The sequence below is a fragment of the Platichthys flesus genome, chromosome 8, assembly GCF_949316205.1.
Source record: "Platichthys flesus chromosome 8, fPlaFle2.1, whole genome shotgun sequence".
Taxonomy (NCBI): domain Eukaryota; kingdom Metazoa; phylum Chordata; class Actinopteri; order Pleuronectiformes; family Pleuronectidae; genus Platichthys; species Platichthys flesus.
The window spans coordinates 3,850,379-3,867,207 of record NC_084952.1 but is presented as its reverse complement, the minus strand read 5'-3'; the positions used below and the strand labels follow the sequence as shown (position 1 = coordinate 3,867,207).

At 41.8% G+C, this 16,829-nt stretch overlaps 1 protein-coding gene across 4 annotated transcripts in view; it reads left to right on the top strand.

Moving 5' to 3' along the window:
* The window catches only part of ldb2a (LIM domain binding 2a), an 80,351-nt gene extending 65,728 nt beyond the window's left edge, over positions 1–14,623 (top strand). The window contains exons 6-9 of one of the 4 annotated variants that reach the window (XM_062394004.1): positions 3,076–3,199; positions 5,495–5,548; positions 6,239–6,381; positions 12,645–14,623. In XM_062394004.1, the coding sequence (XP_062249988.1) occupies positions 3,076–3,199; positions 5,495–5,548; positions 6,239–6,381; positions 12,645–12,875 (552 nt within the window). In that variant the 3' untranslated portion in view covers positions 12,876–14,623. Of the gene's footprint in view, positions 1–3,075; positions 3,200–5,482; positions 5,549–6,238; positions 6,388–12,644 lie in introns of all 4 variants that reach the window. The other 3 variants (XM_062394003.1, XM_062394002.1, XM_062394001.1) reach the window with 3 other exon arrangements.
* Positions 14,624–16,829: the final 2,206 nt, after the last annotated feature.

Here is a 16,829-nt window from a genome sequence, read left to right as displayed (position 1 = left end):
CGCTTTCCAAATGGGAGAACAAGAGCGAGCGCGAGAGAGACGGCGAGAGAGAAGAATTAATTGGATACAGAAAATTAGCATAACATTAATGAACGCTCCCTGTTGAGACTCATAATTGTGAAATGGCGCGCGAATCGGGGAAAGGCACCTCCGCTGCTTATAATAACTGAGGGAAGAAAGACACACAGAGAGAGAGTGGGAGAGAGGGAGAGAGGGAGAGAGGGCGAGAGGGAGCAGGCTTCTTTTTTTTTTTTTTCCAACAGTGATTTTTCTATAAGCAGAAAGCCACTGAAATGCCACCGACACGAGAAATGGAAACATAGTTCAAGTATCTGTAATAACACAGTGAAGATTTAGTGTTTGTCCTCTATTCTAGGGATTCAGATGGTCAGGACTAATAAAACAATGACACGGGGATCAAGCCTTGTTTGTTTTCTGTTCGCTGACAACATGCGTTTTTATGGAAGAGGTTAAGTTGTTTGTCTCTTTGTAGAAAATGATTTGCTCGGCCTCAGTGGCCCCTGAACCGGAAATATATTCCATAGGAGTTACCATGTGTTTGGTAAAATTGGTAAATTGGTTGACTTTCCCAGAGAACAAATCTGGTTTAATTCTACCGAAAATATTCCTCTTAATGACGATTAAACCTTGTTTCTGTCTTTTTCATTTCACACCTTCAACTAGAATCTACATTTGAAACAAGACTTGCCAGAAAAGACACAGAAATGAAAGATTTAAAGATTTGTTTTGCTTTGATTTAACAACTCACCCTTCATTTAACAGGTGAAATTCTTTAAGAAGCCTTTAAGCAGCATCCTTTTGAAACTATTCTGAGATTTAAAGACAGTAACTTACACTGTTGCACAAGAACAAAGCAAACATCACGAGAAAGTCCCAAAATTATATATTTGTATTCTAAGTAGAATGTAGATTTGCTTATTTCTGAGCCCAGAGATCCCAGTTCCCCTCAGTGGGAACTGCTGGTGCTTAGTCGCTCTTATTCAACATGTCAAACATTGTGCAAATGATACTTCCCCCGACTGTTATCATGGGTGTCAAGGTAAAACACACCCTTTCCTCACATTAAACTGGCAGCGACGTGTCTCTGGAAAAGGCCTTTCCCCGTGTTTATCAGTCCTTCCAAAGGAGACTGACAGCTTCCTGGCTGTGGCTGTGGGGCACACACACACACAAACACTTTCGTTCTTTTTTTCATTTGGAGTATTTAAGCCTTTCCATGTATCGGAGCTGCCGGCTTCCTACTATTCAGCCTGAAAATAGCCCTTGTTTTCAGGCTGAGAGCCAGGGCTCGTTGGCTGCGCTGTGGAGGGATATTACTGTGTCAGGGGAGAACACGGGATTAGTCTGTTGCAGGGATGTTCACTTTACCTCGAGCTGCGTGGCATCAAAACACAGCCGTCCTAACGGGGGAGCAGCAGCACACATTGTGTTTGTGTGTAGGGTAATTTGACGTAAGCAGGCCGGCCCACGCTTGTTAGCAGGACTGGTTTAAAAAGCCCCCGACCGCACGCCGGGGCATTTTGAACATGGGATTCCAGGTGTTGTGAGGTGATGAGCGTGCTGATTAGACCTGACATCAGAAATGTGGAGGTGGCGGTGTGATGCTGAAGGTCGGACGGGATCATTTGAGCATGCAGAGAATGATTAACAGTGTCCTCTCTCGCAGTAATGACTATCAAAGTGCCCTTGGGCAAGTTACAGCTTTGACCTGGCAGTTAGGCGCACTTTGGGAAACACTCACAGTAACTTTCAACGACCGCTCGCCTGGTTAGACATTCCCCTGTTTCCCAGCTGTCAATCATGATGTTTCACACCGATTCTATATCGTTGAACTCAGGATTCAGATCAGATTCTGGATTTGTTTCATTAAAATGATGTTTATTGACACCATCACCGATTCCCTAGGGAATAATTCATAGATCTAAAATAAATAAGCTGTACATAGGGGACTGATCTCTATCAGTTTGTGCAATTAGGTGCAGCTTGATTGAATTAAAAGTAAACTGTTTATTATATTAGATTATCATCATATTTGTTCATTTGTAAGTTGTTGAATCTGACTGAAAGACAGTGTGATATTCATATTAAACCAGCAGGAGGCACATTCTTAACATTCCCACATTTGTTCTGTGGAGTTTACTTATAGGTCCTTACCTCCGCTTGGGAAGTTCTGTATTTGTTTGGTGTTAGTTTGAAGAAAAGGACTAATTTCCACTACATTCTCTGGAGGGTAAGAACCCATTCAATTTTGGAGCGGATCCAGGATCACTTTCTTAAACGTGCAGAGATTGGGGCGTTGACCGAGTTATGAACTCTCCAGGTTCCTTTAGTTGTCGACATAGTTTTGTTACATAGGCGGAAAACCATGTATTGATCAGTGGTCGTCCAATCACTGTCCTCCGACTGCATCGACCTGGATGATTCCTGCTGGTGAAGAAGTCGGGCTGACCCGCTCCTAACGTGATCCAGATGTTATCTGGATAAGCTAAGCCTGACGTATTAGAGATGACAGGCTGACCCCGGGTTCCTCTCGCCGCAGATCACCACAGATTTACAGTTTCTCTCCTGACTGAATATTGTACTTAAGGTCTTTTAGGTGGAGAATATTGTTGGAGTGCAGTGTGGGAATGAGGGAGCGCGCTCTGTGGGTTCGCTGTGTTTAAGGAGAGACAAGGCAGACAAACGTGTGTGTGTGTGTGTGAGTGTCTGCACTGAGTGTGTGTCTCTCACATTTTTACTGTGAGTTGTAAACAGCTCAACAAAGACAGCTCATATTAAAAGGTATCGTCCTGCCCATCTTTCTCCTTCTATCTGTCTCCTTGTCCTTCTTTCCGAAGCACTTGACAATAAACCTGTTTTTTAAAGCTTCCTTATTAATAGTGTCTATAAAAAAAAGATTTACTACAAAGCTAATCCCTCAAAGTCAGTGTGCTGTGATTAATTAAGCAACAAACTCTGTGTCTTTACGGCCATTGTTTCTGTTCTCTCATCAGATGTTAAGAGGCCTTCAGCTTTACACTGACATGTGTGTGGTTTGTGCTGTTGTGTCCACAGTTGTGTGTCATCCTGGAGCCCATGCAGGAGCTCATGTCAAGGCACAAGACCTACAACCTCAGCCCCCGGGACTGTCTCAAGACCTGCTTATTCCAAAAATGGCAGAGAATGGTCGCCCCACCAGGTAAATACCTCAAATCGCTACGCTCTCATGATGGAACAGGTTCACGTGGATCAGCTGTTCTGGTTTGCGCTTAAACTCCAGATAATTATCTTGTCCCCTTTAACAGTTTAGGTCTAACATCGTTTTATATGAAAACCAAATAACAAAAACTGTTTTAACCATTTGCTGTAAATAAAGATGGACTACAAGTCTTCACTTCCTGACACTGTGGAGCATTGAAGCCATCTTCTGAATTTGGAGTCTGTGTAGTAGCGATCGGGGGATTGAGCCTCGTTAGTGAGATCCCGTCGATACACGCGCTCGACCAATCCTGAGTCAGTCTCAGCTGTCAATCATGACGTTTCACACCTTTTTTTATAGCATCAAAAAACTAAATTAAAAACCAAACCTATTTGGAACATGAACACAATAATCAGTTATTGTGATAAGAACTACACAATATGACAGACATCATCTTTGAGAACAATTTATTTTACCTTTTAGCTTGGTCCGTGTCCCGGGCAGTGACATAGAGGAGGCAGGGTTTATGACCTATACCGCAGACGGCCACCAGGTGGCGGTCGAGTCGGCTGGCTTCACTTTTCATGTAGAGTCTATGATATAAACAGAAATATTTATATTTTCTAAAATGCTGTGAATTCAGTATTTAGTGTAAATCATTTTCTCGACCATGATTGATTTAAAAAAACAGTATTTATATCTCAGATTGTTTTTATTGCTGTTTCCAAATTAACCATTATATGATTTAACCCCTGGAATATGTTCTGTCGTCAGGTCTGTGAAATAAATCTGAATGCCGGGGTCTCCTCTCGAATCTTGCCGATCTGAACGGGCCTCTCAGTTTTTTCCATGATTGATGTTTTTAAGGGTGGTTTCTGAAAAGTACCAGGCTTAAATTGGCTGGGAGGTTTCAGGCTGGGAGAGAAAAGAGTAGGCTGAGTTTTTTATTTATTTTTTGGTGGACACATTGGAGTGGCTGCAAATTACTGCAATGCTTAGCTAGCCGTGACGAGATGTCTTTAAAAACCAACACCAGTCAAAAAGCCTTTGACTCAGACCTGTGTAACTTTAATTAAGAGTGCCGGGTGTAATCAAACCAGTAGATCCAGCTCCCCGGCCAGCGGCTCCCCAGTGTCACTGACGTCCTTCAAAGAAAAGGAAAATCATGGAAAGCATTTTATGAATATAAAGTCAAAAGGAAGAAAAAAAACTACTCCTGTACTGATGATGTACGGTTAATTGTTCATATGGAAAGAGAACACATGAAATGGCTAATGCAGGTCTATATCATGCACAGCTTTCAGTGTTATTCTTGTATCTGCAGTGCTTGTTATGCTCAGCTGCGTATTAGTATTTTTATTTTACATTAAAGAACTCCCCAGTTTGTTCGATGGTTTAAGACAAGTGTTTTTTCAGGGTCGTCTCATGTCATCCGTCTTTATTTTGACTTTTGCAGTTTAGCTGGAATTGCAGTTTTCTTAATCGCGAGCTTGTTATTCCCCTTTTTCCTGCAATTCTTCTCCAGCCTGGAAGCTGGTTGGGATCTGGCCAGGAAGGAAGCCGCAGGCCCATTTGTGCTCCGATAAGTCCTTTTGGTGGAAATGGAAGTGATTTTAGTGCGTCACCGGTTCAGCATTGAAGGAAACTGGTTGGATAACAGAAATGATTGTCTCTGACAATAGGCCCACTTTTATTTTTGCACACACGTCTGTCAAAGCCAGGAATCAAAAGAAGAAAGATGCTGATAAAAAAAAATCCCCTTATTGTTTTGGCTCTGATTTATAGTTCCAGTTTTGTTTGTTTCACCAGTCGCTGGTTGTTCTAACTGAATATGAAAGCATCTCCCTCGGTGTGATCAGTAAGAAAAATGTATTTCATTTTCAGACAACTGTTTGAAGATCACAGCAGTGTTCTCTTGTCTCACTTGAGATTAAAAGGAATAATGTTTTCTAACAAATGTTGGCAGAATTCTGTACTCATAAATTATGCACTACATAAAATTCCTTTATAAATACTAGAATCTCCAAGATCTCTATTAACCTGTGTCATCACTTTATAATCTTTTTTTTAATAATAATGACTTCACTCACGGTGTAATTGCACCTTTAGGAATTACATATAGCTCATAATTGGAAAAGCATAAGTTTCCCCTGGTGTTAAATTGCATCTGTATTCCACTAAATGTCTTTTTTTCTCTGTTGTCATCTCTGGGTCTCGTTCTCTGTTCCATTGTTTTAAAATGATAATTATTCTACAACTTGGATTGAATTGAACTGATTCTAGCTCCGGTTACAGCTGGACACCCACAGAACTTCAAAACGGAAATATTTCCCACAAATCACAAAAAAGGTATCGTCCCTCTCACAGTGTTGATTGTGCACGATTATCATGGATGCACGTTGGAAAGATCTGACTAATGAATGAATGAATAACATGTTGCATATGCTGGTGTAACGCATGCGAGGACAGATTCTCTCCAGCGCCGGCTACAACTAAAAATGATTAAACCAATAACATGGTCATGCTCAGGAAATCGCAGCCATAGAAATGCAAGAAATGTGCAAGAATGGACGCGGTGGTGGGAAAGAAAAAAAGCACATTCAGTAACACCTCCGCCTCCTGCCACAGCAGAGCAGTTTTAATCTGGCCCGTGCTATCGAGGAACGTGGCAATCGGTGCAGCACTGAAATCATTAACAAATTTGCATTACGTCGAGCGTCAGGGTCCATTGTTGAGCATTTATGCAAATGAGGCCGGGGTTATTTCTTACTAGTGCATGTCTGGGAAGATGCTAACGCTCCTGCGGTTTCACCTCTGCAAGACAACAAAGCACGGATCGTTGTAGTTCTTTGTTTGTGCGTTTGCTTTCTCTTATGACTATTTCAAATAAGTTTGTCTGCACGCCTAATTAGCATGTTGCAAGTCCAAGCCTGCATGACCTCACACACACACACACACACACACACACACACAGCCCTACACCTTGTCTCTGTGTGTATGCGTTACGTTATCTGGCATGACCTCTGTTTCTCTCTGCAGGTCGCGCCAAGGCTGAGCCGGCCCGACAGACGACCACGAAGAGGAGGAAACGGAAGAACTCGGCGAGCAGCGCCAACAGCAGCGTGGGCACCACCGCCAGCAAGAAACGCAGCCCGGCCACCAACTTCAGCCTCTCCAGTCAGGTACCTGTAAGCATCAGCTCCACTCGGGTTTGCCTCCTCTTCTTCTCTATATGTCCTCGCAACACGCCTGTTTGCCGGGTTACAAAAAGGCAGGAGAAAATTCCTAATGGTATTGCAGCTATTAGGTTAGATTTATTTGCACGAATGAGAGAGAGAGAGAGAGAGAGAGAAAGCAGCAGGAGGAGGAGAGGGTAGGAGAGGAAGCCGAACCCGTGCAGTGAGACAAAGAAACCCCGAGGGACGTGTATGACAACATGTCGCCCCACAAGACAAAGAGACAAAACATCAAATATCATAAAAAGTGACACAACTGACATTAAAATCATCAAAGCGGGAAAAATAGTACAAGAGGAGCTAAATTTATAAATAACAAGTGAAGAGGGTGAATTAAAAGTGTTCCTCTCGCTGCTTTGTGTCAAATCACTAATTGGTTGCAACCGACTTAAATTCTCCAGCAGTTTTTCTCGGAGTGAAACTCTCAGAATGTGATATTGAGTAAGACTGAGCTGACCCCCGCTGCTCGAGCAAGTTTATCAGATAAATAAATAAATAAAAGAAAATGTGGGCGGGGGAGAGGAGTGACACATTAACCTCTCTCTACAGCCACCAAGCTTGAAATGCCCCTGAGCAAGGCACTGCACTCACAGCAGCCCACAGGGATGGCAGCTTGTATTCAGCAGCTATAGAACTGTATGGATGTGGAGGACGATGCTGCTGCAGATATAAATACACACATCAAGTAGAAAAAAACGACATATACAATCTGAAATGACATTTAACCAACCAATAATAAATACATTCAAATGTATGAAACCACATTTAAATTCAATTGATCTGGATTTTTATTTAGGATCTGCACCAAATTTCTCAGACATCAAATATGCCTGATATTTTTCATCAAGACACATTTATATATTTTCTAAATGCTGCTCCTTGCACCCTCTTGCAACTTTAAAGAATGAGAAATTAAGAAATCCTCGATCGGCTCCCTGATCCAGATCTGCACCAAAATGTTATTGGTTCTTTCCCGGCCCATAATGGAGATCTGTCCTGTAGGTTTTGCATAAACAGACATAACCTTGTCATGTCCATTAGATTCAATCAAGCTGCACCAAATTGCAAACACAATCATATCAGTATCGTAAAAGCAGATTTCTTTCCTAAAGATCTTTGAAATATTCCCTTGGAAATAGGTGAAACTGAAGAATAAATGCCTCTCACAATGTTAAAGAAAACCAAACTGTTCTGGGTTTTATCTCATGGGCAAAACTCAAACTCAAATTTCATGAGAATCAGCTCAGTAGTTTTTGCCTAACCCTGCTGACGGACAGACCAACAGACACAACAAACCAATATCGATCAGTTATATTCAATCTATTCATTTTCCCCTCTGCTCAAGAAACTTAATCTACATAAAGACATCTGTCCTTAAAACTCTGTGTCCTGTGTATCTGAATATGAAAGTGTGATTTTCCTCCATGACTCCATAACAGGGCACTTGACACAGTCTGAGGTTAAACAGCCTCTTATACAGCCAAGTGTTGCACCACGTTTCCCCCCCGAGGATTCGCCCATCGCTGCTGAGTTTATTCCAAACGCTGCTGTTCATTATACACATACTGTATTATATTTACACTACTGCATCCAATTTACTTATTTATCGTGCGCCCACTCGCTGCACGTCGCTCCATCTGCGTTAGAAAGTGAGTTGAATCCAAACATGACGTTAAAGGGTCGCTGCTCGGCGCTAATGTGTGTTCGTCTCCGACGCCAGGACTAATTCTGCTTAATGGGATATTTAAGGGTGCTAATGCTTTTCTACACTCACTCTCCGGGTTGAGTAAAGCAAGACTGTCTCCGAGAAATGAAGTGTGTGATTACGGTCTGAAGCACTTTGGGATCGGGGAAAAGGTGCGTGAGTGCGTGAATAATACAGAACACTTTATCCTTTAAGGTTTATGACGTTTTTGTGAAGTAAAACAAAAACAACACAAGTACAGTACATAAAACGTCAGTATATGTTTTGACTTAAGAAGTCCAGTTCTTCGTGAGCCTAAACTTAACAATAGAAACCACATGTTGTCGTCTACTATTACAGGAATGAAAAGAACAAATTAAATATGTTGTTCTTTTGGCAGCTCCCTCAGTGATTGACATGATTCCCTTTCAATTCAAAATGTAAACAAGACTTTATTTAATTTTTTTTCCAAACATATTTGCTGTTTATTAACTAGGACTAATATTTCTATGAGTTTTCCAGTCGTAGGCTCTGGGGACACCATTAGGATGTGTCCCTTTATAGCTGGATTGGACTTCTTCCTCCGGTACAGGTCGTTCTTCTCCACTTTTGCACTCTCACGGCTAGAAAACATAATTTAGCTCACGTTTTTGAGCAGTTTAGATGAAAACACTCTTTCTGCACACACCTATGCAAACACACACAAACACACACACACACACACACACACACACACACACACATATGGCCCTGTCCCTCTATATTCTGTCCCACAGTTAACTGTCCTGTCATCTTTTGAGATTTGCTGCCCTCACTCTCTTCATGTATCTGCTTCTCTGGATCTCACACATACATAATGTAGCTCTCACACACACAAACACACACATACACACAAACCCACAAACACATACACACACTCACTCGCGGCATGTGCAATTGTTTTCTCTCTAGAAGGCAGTTTGGCTCTATTCCAGCTCTCATTATCACTGATATCTGTATATACCCTCCACCCCCAGCCCTCCTTCACATGCACAAAGTATACTCCATCAACGCTCCTCCCTCCACCCACCCACCAACCCCAACATGCACACACACTCACAGACACACACACACACTCATGCCTCTTGCATTCACACGGCTCTTAAAGACTGGCAGCGGCGTGGCTGCTAACATGCTGGTTACATATGTTGCATGCCTGCTGTCTTTGTCTGAGAAGTTGTTCGTTTGTGGCTCAGCACAAGCCTACGTGAGCCCAATGACAATAAGGAGTGGACCCTCACAAGGGGAATGGCGTGGGTGGGGGTGGGGGGGGGGGGGTGGTAGGAGGATGGAGGGATGGGTGGAGGGGGGGTTACCAGTGGCTGGAGGAGAGGAGGTGTGGGTGAGGGAGGCACGGGGTGTTTATAAAATGATCAACAGTGACCTCCAGTGGCTCAGATTGAGTGTTTTAACGTAGGTTGTTTCTCATTTGAATGTTGTGAGTTAACTGAGGTGGAACTCTGATTGTGTACTGGAGTAAAAGTAGCAATACCACGGTGTAAGAAGTAATCCATTACAAGTAAACAACATTGAATATTCAGTTCTTTCTGTTCCTCAACTTTTTTGACAACTCTTCTTTTGCTCAAGTTTTAACTTTTGTGTTCAGCTGGTTCTTCCACAGATATCACATGACACTGTAGTCAAATTGTAACACAACCCAAAGTTTCAATTTTACTATTAATTGGAACAGACATAAGTCCTATTAATGTTTCATAATTGTTTGTGAACTTTAAAACTTTGCCATGTTTCTAAGTGATTTCATTTCCGAAGTGACAGAATTTCTGCTTGGATTTGAAGCTTTAATGTATTGAGTATTATAGACCTTAAAGAATATGGCTTATTCCTGATGAATACAATAAAAAAACTAAATCTGAAAACTGATTTATTCACAGAGGAATATTGTGTGAGCATCCAAAACTTAATACATCTTATTTATCGAGCTCAATTTCTATCTAAAAACTATTAAAAACACATCAGTGAACCAGATTATTCCAAATCTTAAGATTTAAAGTCGTATTTTGCAGTGTTTTCCTTCTTTAGTTTTTATTGGTGATATTGTGTCACAAGAAACAAACAGATCAACAGAAAGAACAGTGACTTAGGAGATAGACATACAAACAGATAGCAGGAGCATGAAGAAGATGTTAGCATGAAGTCAGAAAACAAAATAACACAACTACCTAGAAAAGAGGAATATATTCTTTATTTAAATAAGGAATAGATGAAGGGATGTTGAAAACGTTGGCTAAAATATACTTTATTATCATCTAAATTCTGTTCCAGTAATTTATGTCAATGCTGCACAAGCGACTGCTCCGCTCTCCGTTCCCGCCACATTGTGTTAATATTCCCACTTGTTGCCTCGGAGGCCCCGAGGAGCAGATATGTCCTCCAGGCTCACGCTAATGACACAGCAGTGAATGGAGGCGTTCATCATCGCCGGGTTGGCCCATTCATAGCCGCTCCGCTTAGCTAGCGCAGAGGCTAACTCTTAACGAGATGAGTAGACGAGTAGACAGTGTTAATTAGCTGACAATTAGCGCACCCCAGTCCCGGGCTAACCGCCAGCTGTGATTGTCGGAGAGACGTTTTGTTTTTTTTGTGGACCCAAAATTGGCCAGAGGTGGGTTGACAGGCCTCCTCACAGGAACAGATGGCGAATGCAAGGCTTGTTGGCAATCAGTACGTTTTTAGCTAATGACTTAATTAGCTATGCAAATTGACAAATCAGTGTGGATATTGTCATTTAGTTGAAAAGCTCACCTAAATTAATTAGCCTGATTAAGGCATAGTGGGGTGGAGAAGTGGTCGCTAGGGGGGCTTCGGGGACGGCTCAAATAAATAAACCGCTTCTCCCCATTGGTGGTCTTCTTCAAAGTGTGTGTGTGTGTTTGTGTTGCAGCAGTGGGGGGGCGTGTGTGTGTGTGTGTGTGTGAAGTTGTCTTGTTTGTATGTTTACATCAACGCCTGCTGGAAGTGATCATGCGTGTTTGTTCTGTGTGATTTTTGTGTACAAATCTTGGGTTTCGCGTGTGAGACTCCGCGTCTTGAGGCTTGTGATCGTTGTGTTGAGTCTTAATCCCTGTGTGCATTCGAGTGCTTTTGCCTGCGTTTGTGTGCTATTGCGTGTTTGTGTGCTAAGGTGTGATTGTACAGTAAACTTATCTTGGTTTGTGTGCCAGTCAGTGCATGTTTGTGTGTGTGTGTGTGTGTGTGTGTGTCTATGTGTGTGTGCTGCAGAGGAGATGGTAGAGGCGAGCGAGATCTCCCGAGCCAGGCAGCGTTGACACACATGACCAGTGAAGCATGCGCTCCATTTAACTGTACAGCTTCTTCCCGGGGTTGCGGTGGGTGGCGCCGGGGGCTCGCCAGCAGGGAGATGCTTCGTCAGTCACAGGAAGATGAGATTGATGTAAACAAAGAAATCCGGCCGTGAATCAGAGCCGATTGACAAATATTAGAATTCACAAATTACTCTCCGGTGTGTGTTTATCAACAGAATCGCTTTGTGAATGAAATGTGAAGGAATTTATCTCCACGAGCTTCTTGTCGTGTTTCTGTGTCTCGGAGGAATTGTCGGGAATCCTTCATGCCACAGATATCAGCGGATAATGGATAAATCTCTCTCCTCTCCTTCCTTGACCCGCTGTGAGACGACCATCTCTGTGAAATATGTCTTACATGATGAGTATCGATTGGGGGGGGGTACTGGGTGCCTGGGGAATCCACTGTGTTCAGGAAGGTTTCATTTGCACACAGTGCTTCCGGAGGGGTCGACCAACCACAAGGTCGGGTTCAACGGATTCACCTATAAATACACAAACACAACGAAATGTGCACACACACTTACACACTTACACACACACTCCTACTGTTGTTTCACCACGAGCAGGGGTTCTGTGTGGATGCAGGGAAATATCCTGCCCCCCCCCTTGTGGGGGTTTTGGACCGTCCCTCATTCAGCTGGGAAACGAAATGGTAGACACACATAAATAGATTCAAGAAGCGAGAATTGTTAAATACCTTTTTGTACGTGTTGCTAAATACGTAAAAAGTGTAGATATTTATAAAATAAAGTCAAATCAAGTTTATTTACCACTTATAAAAGTCACTTTTACAATAAAGTAATACAAAAGTTGATCAAGTAAATACAGTTTCCCACTCACTAATGTGCCATCACTGATTTCACTTGTGAGAAGCCCTTTGTTTTCTTGAGAAATCCATTCAAAACTCCACTGGACTACTACAGATTTATTGTAACTCAGCTGCTTTCCAGTGCAAAGGTGATTCACACCATGTAAAAGCCAACATTCAAATATCACCAGAACGTAATTCATTAGTATAATGTGAGCTTTTAAGTAGCTCAACTACATTTGTAAAGACAGGAAGCAGCTTGATCACAATGTGAGGTATAAACAACATCATAGGTTCTCCTGTTTTCCCTCTTTTCAGTTTGTAAACTTGTTCTCGGCCTCTCTCTCTGCAGGACGTGATGGTGGTGGGCGAGCCGACCCTGATGGGCGGCGAGTTCGGGGACGAGGATGAGCGTCTGATCACCCGTCTGGAGAACACGCAGTACGACGCCACCAACGGCCTGGACGACGAGGACGACTTCAACGGCTCCCCGGCTCTCGGCAACAACGGCCCCTGGGGCAGCAAACCCCCCGCCTCCCAGGACAGCAAGCCCGAGAGCACGGCGCCGCAGCCCTCCCAGTAAAACCAGAGAAGAAGAAAGCAACAGATGGACTTTTTAAACCTACTCCCCCTTTCCCCTTTGGGCAGTGCTTCTACACGCCTCACAACATTTTACAGAATCAAACCCCCAACCCTCCCCCTGTCTGGGAACTCAAAAATCTGTCCATCCCGGATATTTTCTTCTTCTATGAATCACCTGGGAGCGCACGGAGAACTGGCAGCGTTGCGCAGCAGAATCCACAGACATGAAATGCATACAGAGAAACTCAAAAATATCAAAAAATACATTTTGTGTCTCGAGAATGCAGTGGAAAATTCCAGATCAAATCCCCCCCCCGCTCCAAGCCTCTCGTCTAGTGGAATACCACGGCTGTGATTGGTTGACCCGCAGGTCGCAAGTCATCACGCCGTCAATAGACAGTGAAAAGAAAAGAAGAGGAGTAAAGAACAACAAACAAAATGTCTCAACAACAAAAAAAAAAAGAAAGAAGACATAGAGAGCTCAACGTGAAGAAGGTGTTTTTTTAACCAGAGCCGATGGAGGCGTCTCTCACCAAGAGCCAAACACTGTCTGAGGCAAATTAGCTTTTCTCATTGAGAAATCCACGCGGCTGTTTGGTTTGTTTCTGCTGCTGCTGTTTATTTCCATTTCCAATTAAGAGGAAATAAAAAAAGTTCTCACGTCCCGGGATTGTTTCGTCTCCACTCTGCTGCGGTGGTCACAGATTGTGATTTCATGCAAACCAGTTTGATTGTGTTCGTAGTCTATTGGTATTTTTGCTTCTCTCAGAATCCTTTGCAATCACGTTGTAATTTTTGCCGATCAGTATGTGAACTTTGCCGACACGCGTTGATGCATTAATGTTGATATTATTTTGTTTTGTCTCTCTCTCTCTCTCTTCCCTCCCCCCCTCCCCTCCTCCAAAATTGGACTTGGTTCCCTTTAACGACCAACTCCCAAACTGATACTAAAGCCTTTTTCCTGCATGATTTTATAGGATTTTTATTTTGTTTATATATATGTACTTTTAAAAAAAATGCATCAGTCTGATTTTCCTTTTTGTTGGGTTCATCGGTTTGGGAACACTGTTACAATGGTTTGTAGCTCTGTAAATAGAAGTGGAGTCTCTTTCGTCCACTGTAAATCAGCCCCCTGAAACCAGTTTGGATATGGCAGCTGTTTTTGTTTTTGTACAGGAGGTTCAGATTTCTGTTGGGTGGTTTGGATGGACGCTGGTTTGCCTCTGTCCAAAAAAAAAAGAAAACTCTTAAATGCCCTCCCCCCCCCCGCCCCGTTCCTCTTTAGCTAGTGCAGAACCAAAGCCACAAATTTACTAAACGACCACACAGTCACACATTCAGGTTTTCTTGTATATTCTGTGACATAAGTGAAGAATTTTACATTTTAAAAACAGCGCCCAGGTCAAGTCCCATCCACCCCACAGAACTGCCCCCCCCCCCGTGTTTTGTGTTCACGACTTGTTCTTTAATCTTTTAATTGAATTGATACTATATCCCTGATCTCTTTTGTTGGACTTTTGTTTGAAAAATGGTCAAGAAAGGCAAGAGCGGACGTCTTTATACAATTGGATCTTATGGGTATTTATTTGTGCATTTGTAAGGAAGCTAACACATTTCTAAATATGTTTGAGCCTAGTATTATTAGACACCATTTGTACATTATATAGCAGAGGTGTTCAGTGTCATATCTGATGTCTGGTATGTATGCTTTACCATTATGTGTGCCAATAAACCGTGCTTACAAAAGGAGCTACACGATTTGGCCACGTGCACTGAGTCTGCATGTGGTCGACTCTTTTTCTGTCTCTTCTTGATATTCACTGTCATCGATTCACTGTGATTGTGTGAAGAGTCCATGGAAAGTTCGTTCTTAACCTTGGAAACACAAGTTCGACAGACACAGGGTCTACTTAGTGGCTTTTCAGAGCTTTCAATCGAAACCCACCAACCTTCCTCCGCAGATGAAGACGCCCTGTTGTCGTGAAAACTGTCTTCTTCTTTTTTTTGTCTTGTCCAACCTGCGTGAAAAGTCCTTGAGGTGTTCAGGAAAATCTTCAATCTATATTTCCATGGCAACTGGATGTCTACAGCACGACTGAAAGCTCCAGAAAAAAACGAAGAAGTGGACTCGTGGAAAGTGATGAGATGTTTTTCTGTCAGATGTCAGGGAGATGTCATGCTGGTTGGTTTCACAGTATCATCCCCAGAATGACATCAATCTAGAAAACCACACGTCTGGACTAACGCTGTTTTCTCCTCAGGTTACTGTTTATGCAGGTGGGAGAAAACTATTGGAAATCACATCTTTATTATCTTAATAAGCGAAAAACAATTCTGCAAAAATCAAAAGCAGAAGATATTTTTCCCAAAGCTTGTGGTTCTTTACAACCAACGAAGCCTCAAAATACCAGAATGCTTTGCAGACAGTTTTCAAAATGATCATGCAAAGTATTCAAATACCGACTTCCTCCCTATGTCCATTTATATGCACTCACAACGTATGAAAAGCATTCTGGGAAATGTTGGAAACATCACAATACAAAGCATCTGAGTGTGGATTTTAATCTTTAATATGTCGCCCGTATTCAGAACACAGCATCTGTTCACCGGCTAATTAAGCAGGCAAATGTCAGTGTTGGTTTAACAATGCTGAAATGAAATGTTGACGCTAGATGTGATAAAGATTAAGATTAAGATTTAAGTTATTTGTCCAAAACACATGCACAGACATGCAAAGGCACACTCATGCAGGTAGGGAAATTTAATCTCTGCTTTTGACCCATCTGGTGCAGGACACACAGAGCAGTGAGCGACCATGTACGGCGCTCGGGGAGCAGATGTTGGGGGAGTAAGGTGCCTTGCTCAGGGGCACTAGACAGGTTAGGGAGAATCCTTTTGGATTTTTGGAGGGATCAATCCAGGGTCATATTTTTGATTTTTCTCCGTGGAGTCGAACTAGAGTCGAACCAGAGACCTTCTCTGCCCATAGTCCAAGTTTCTGCCACTAGACCACCGCCTCTCAAACTCTTGTCTCTGTGTTTTTCCCTTGAAATGTCGTAGTCTGCTTCAACCAGAGAGTTAGATGAGTAATTTTTAAAAGCTGGAACATGAACTCAGTCCTCCTCTGCAAAGTTCTGCACATACGCCTAATCTTCATCCTCTGTGCTGTTGTTGGGTAGAATTTAAATCAAGGGCGGTTTGATGGAACTTTGGCGACACCAGGTGGAAAAGATGGTACTGCAACAACATTCAAACTTTTCACCGACTGTACATCATCGCGTTACAGAGAAAACTTCAAACAAGACAACAAACTGTGAACATAAAATATTTTTTTTCTAAAAGCTTGATTTATTTGTGACCGGCTCAGTTTCACTGCAAAGCAAACAACAATGTTTATTATTATTATAATTATGGCTTGAAATTAGGCATTTCTGCCGAAACATAGATTTGGCTGTACACATAATAATAATAAAGAAATTATCATTTCTATGCAAGTTGAAAGTAATTTTAGCATTCATAATTAAACCCCTGAAGTTCGTAATTTTGTATTTTCAGTTATTAAACAGATATTTAAATATATATCACAAACTCTTGCTGATTACAACACCAATACAAATTTATGTTTTAAATAACTTTTCAATCTTTATTTAAAAAATGTATATAATTCCTCCAACACAGTCGATAATTTACTTGTTTGATTATTATTTATTATTATATTCAACTTTGATATATCTTTAAAAAAAATATTTTGAACATTAAGTATTTTCTCAATTTGAAGAAACCATTGACTCTTTATTCATTTTTCTATTTCTGTTGAACATCTGTGAGTGATTATTTTGTTTTATCTTTAACAAACTGTTAAATGTATTTAAGCTGTTTTTTATTAAACCAAATGATATTTAGATTTTTATTTTTACTTTTTTATCTATTAATCATTTTCTAATGATGACTTTAA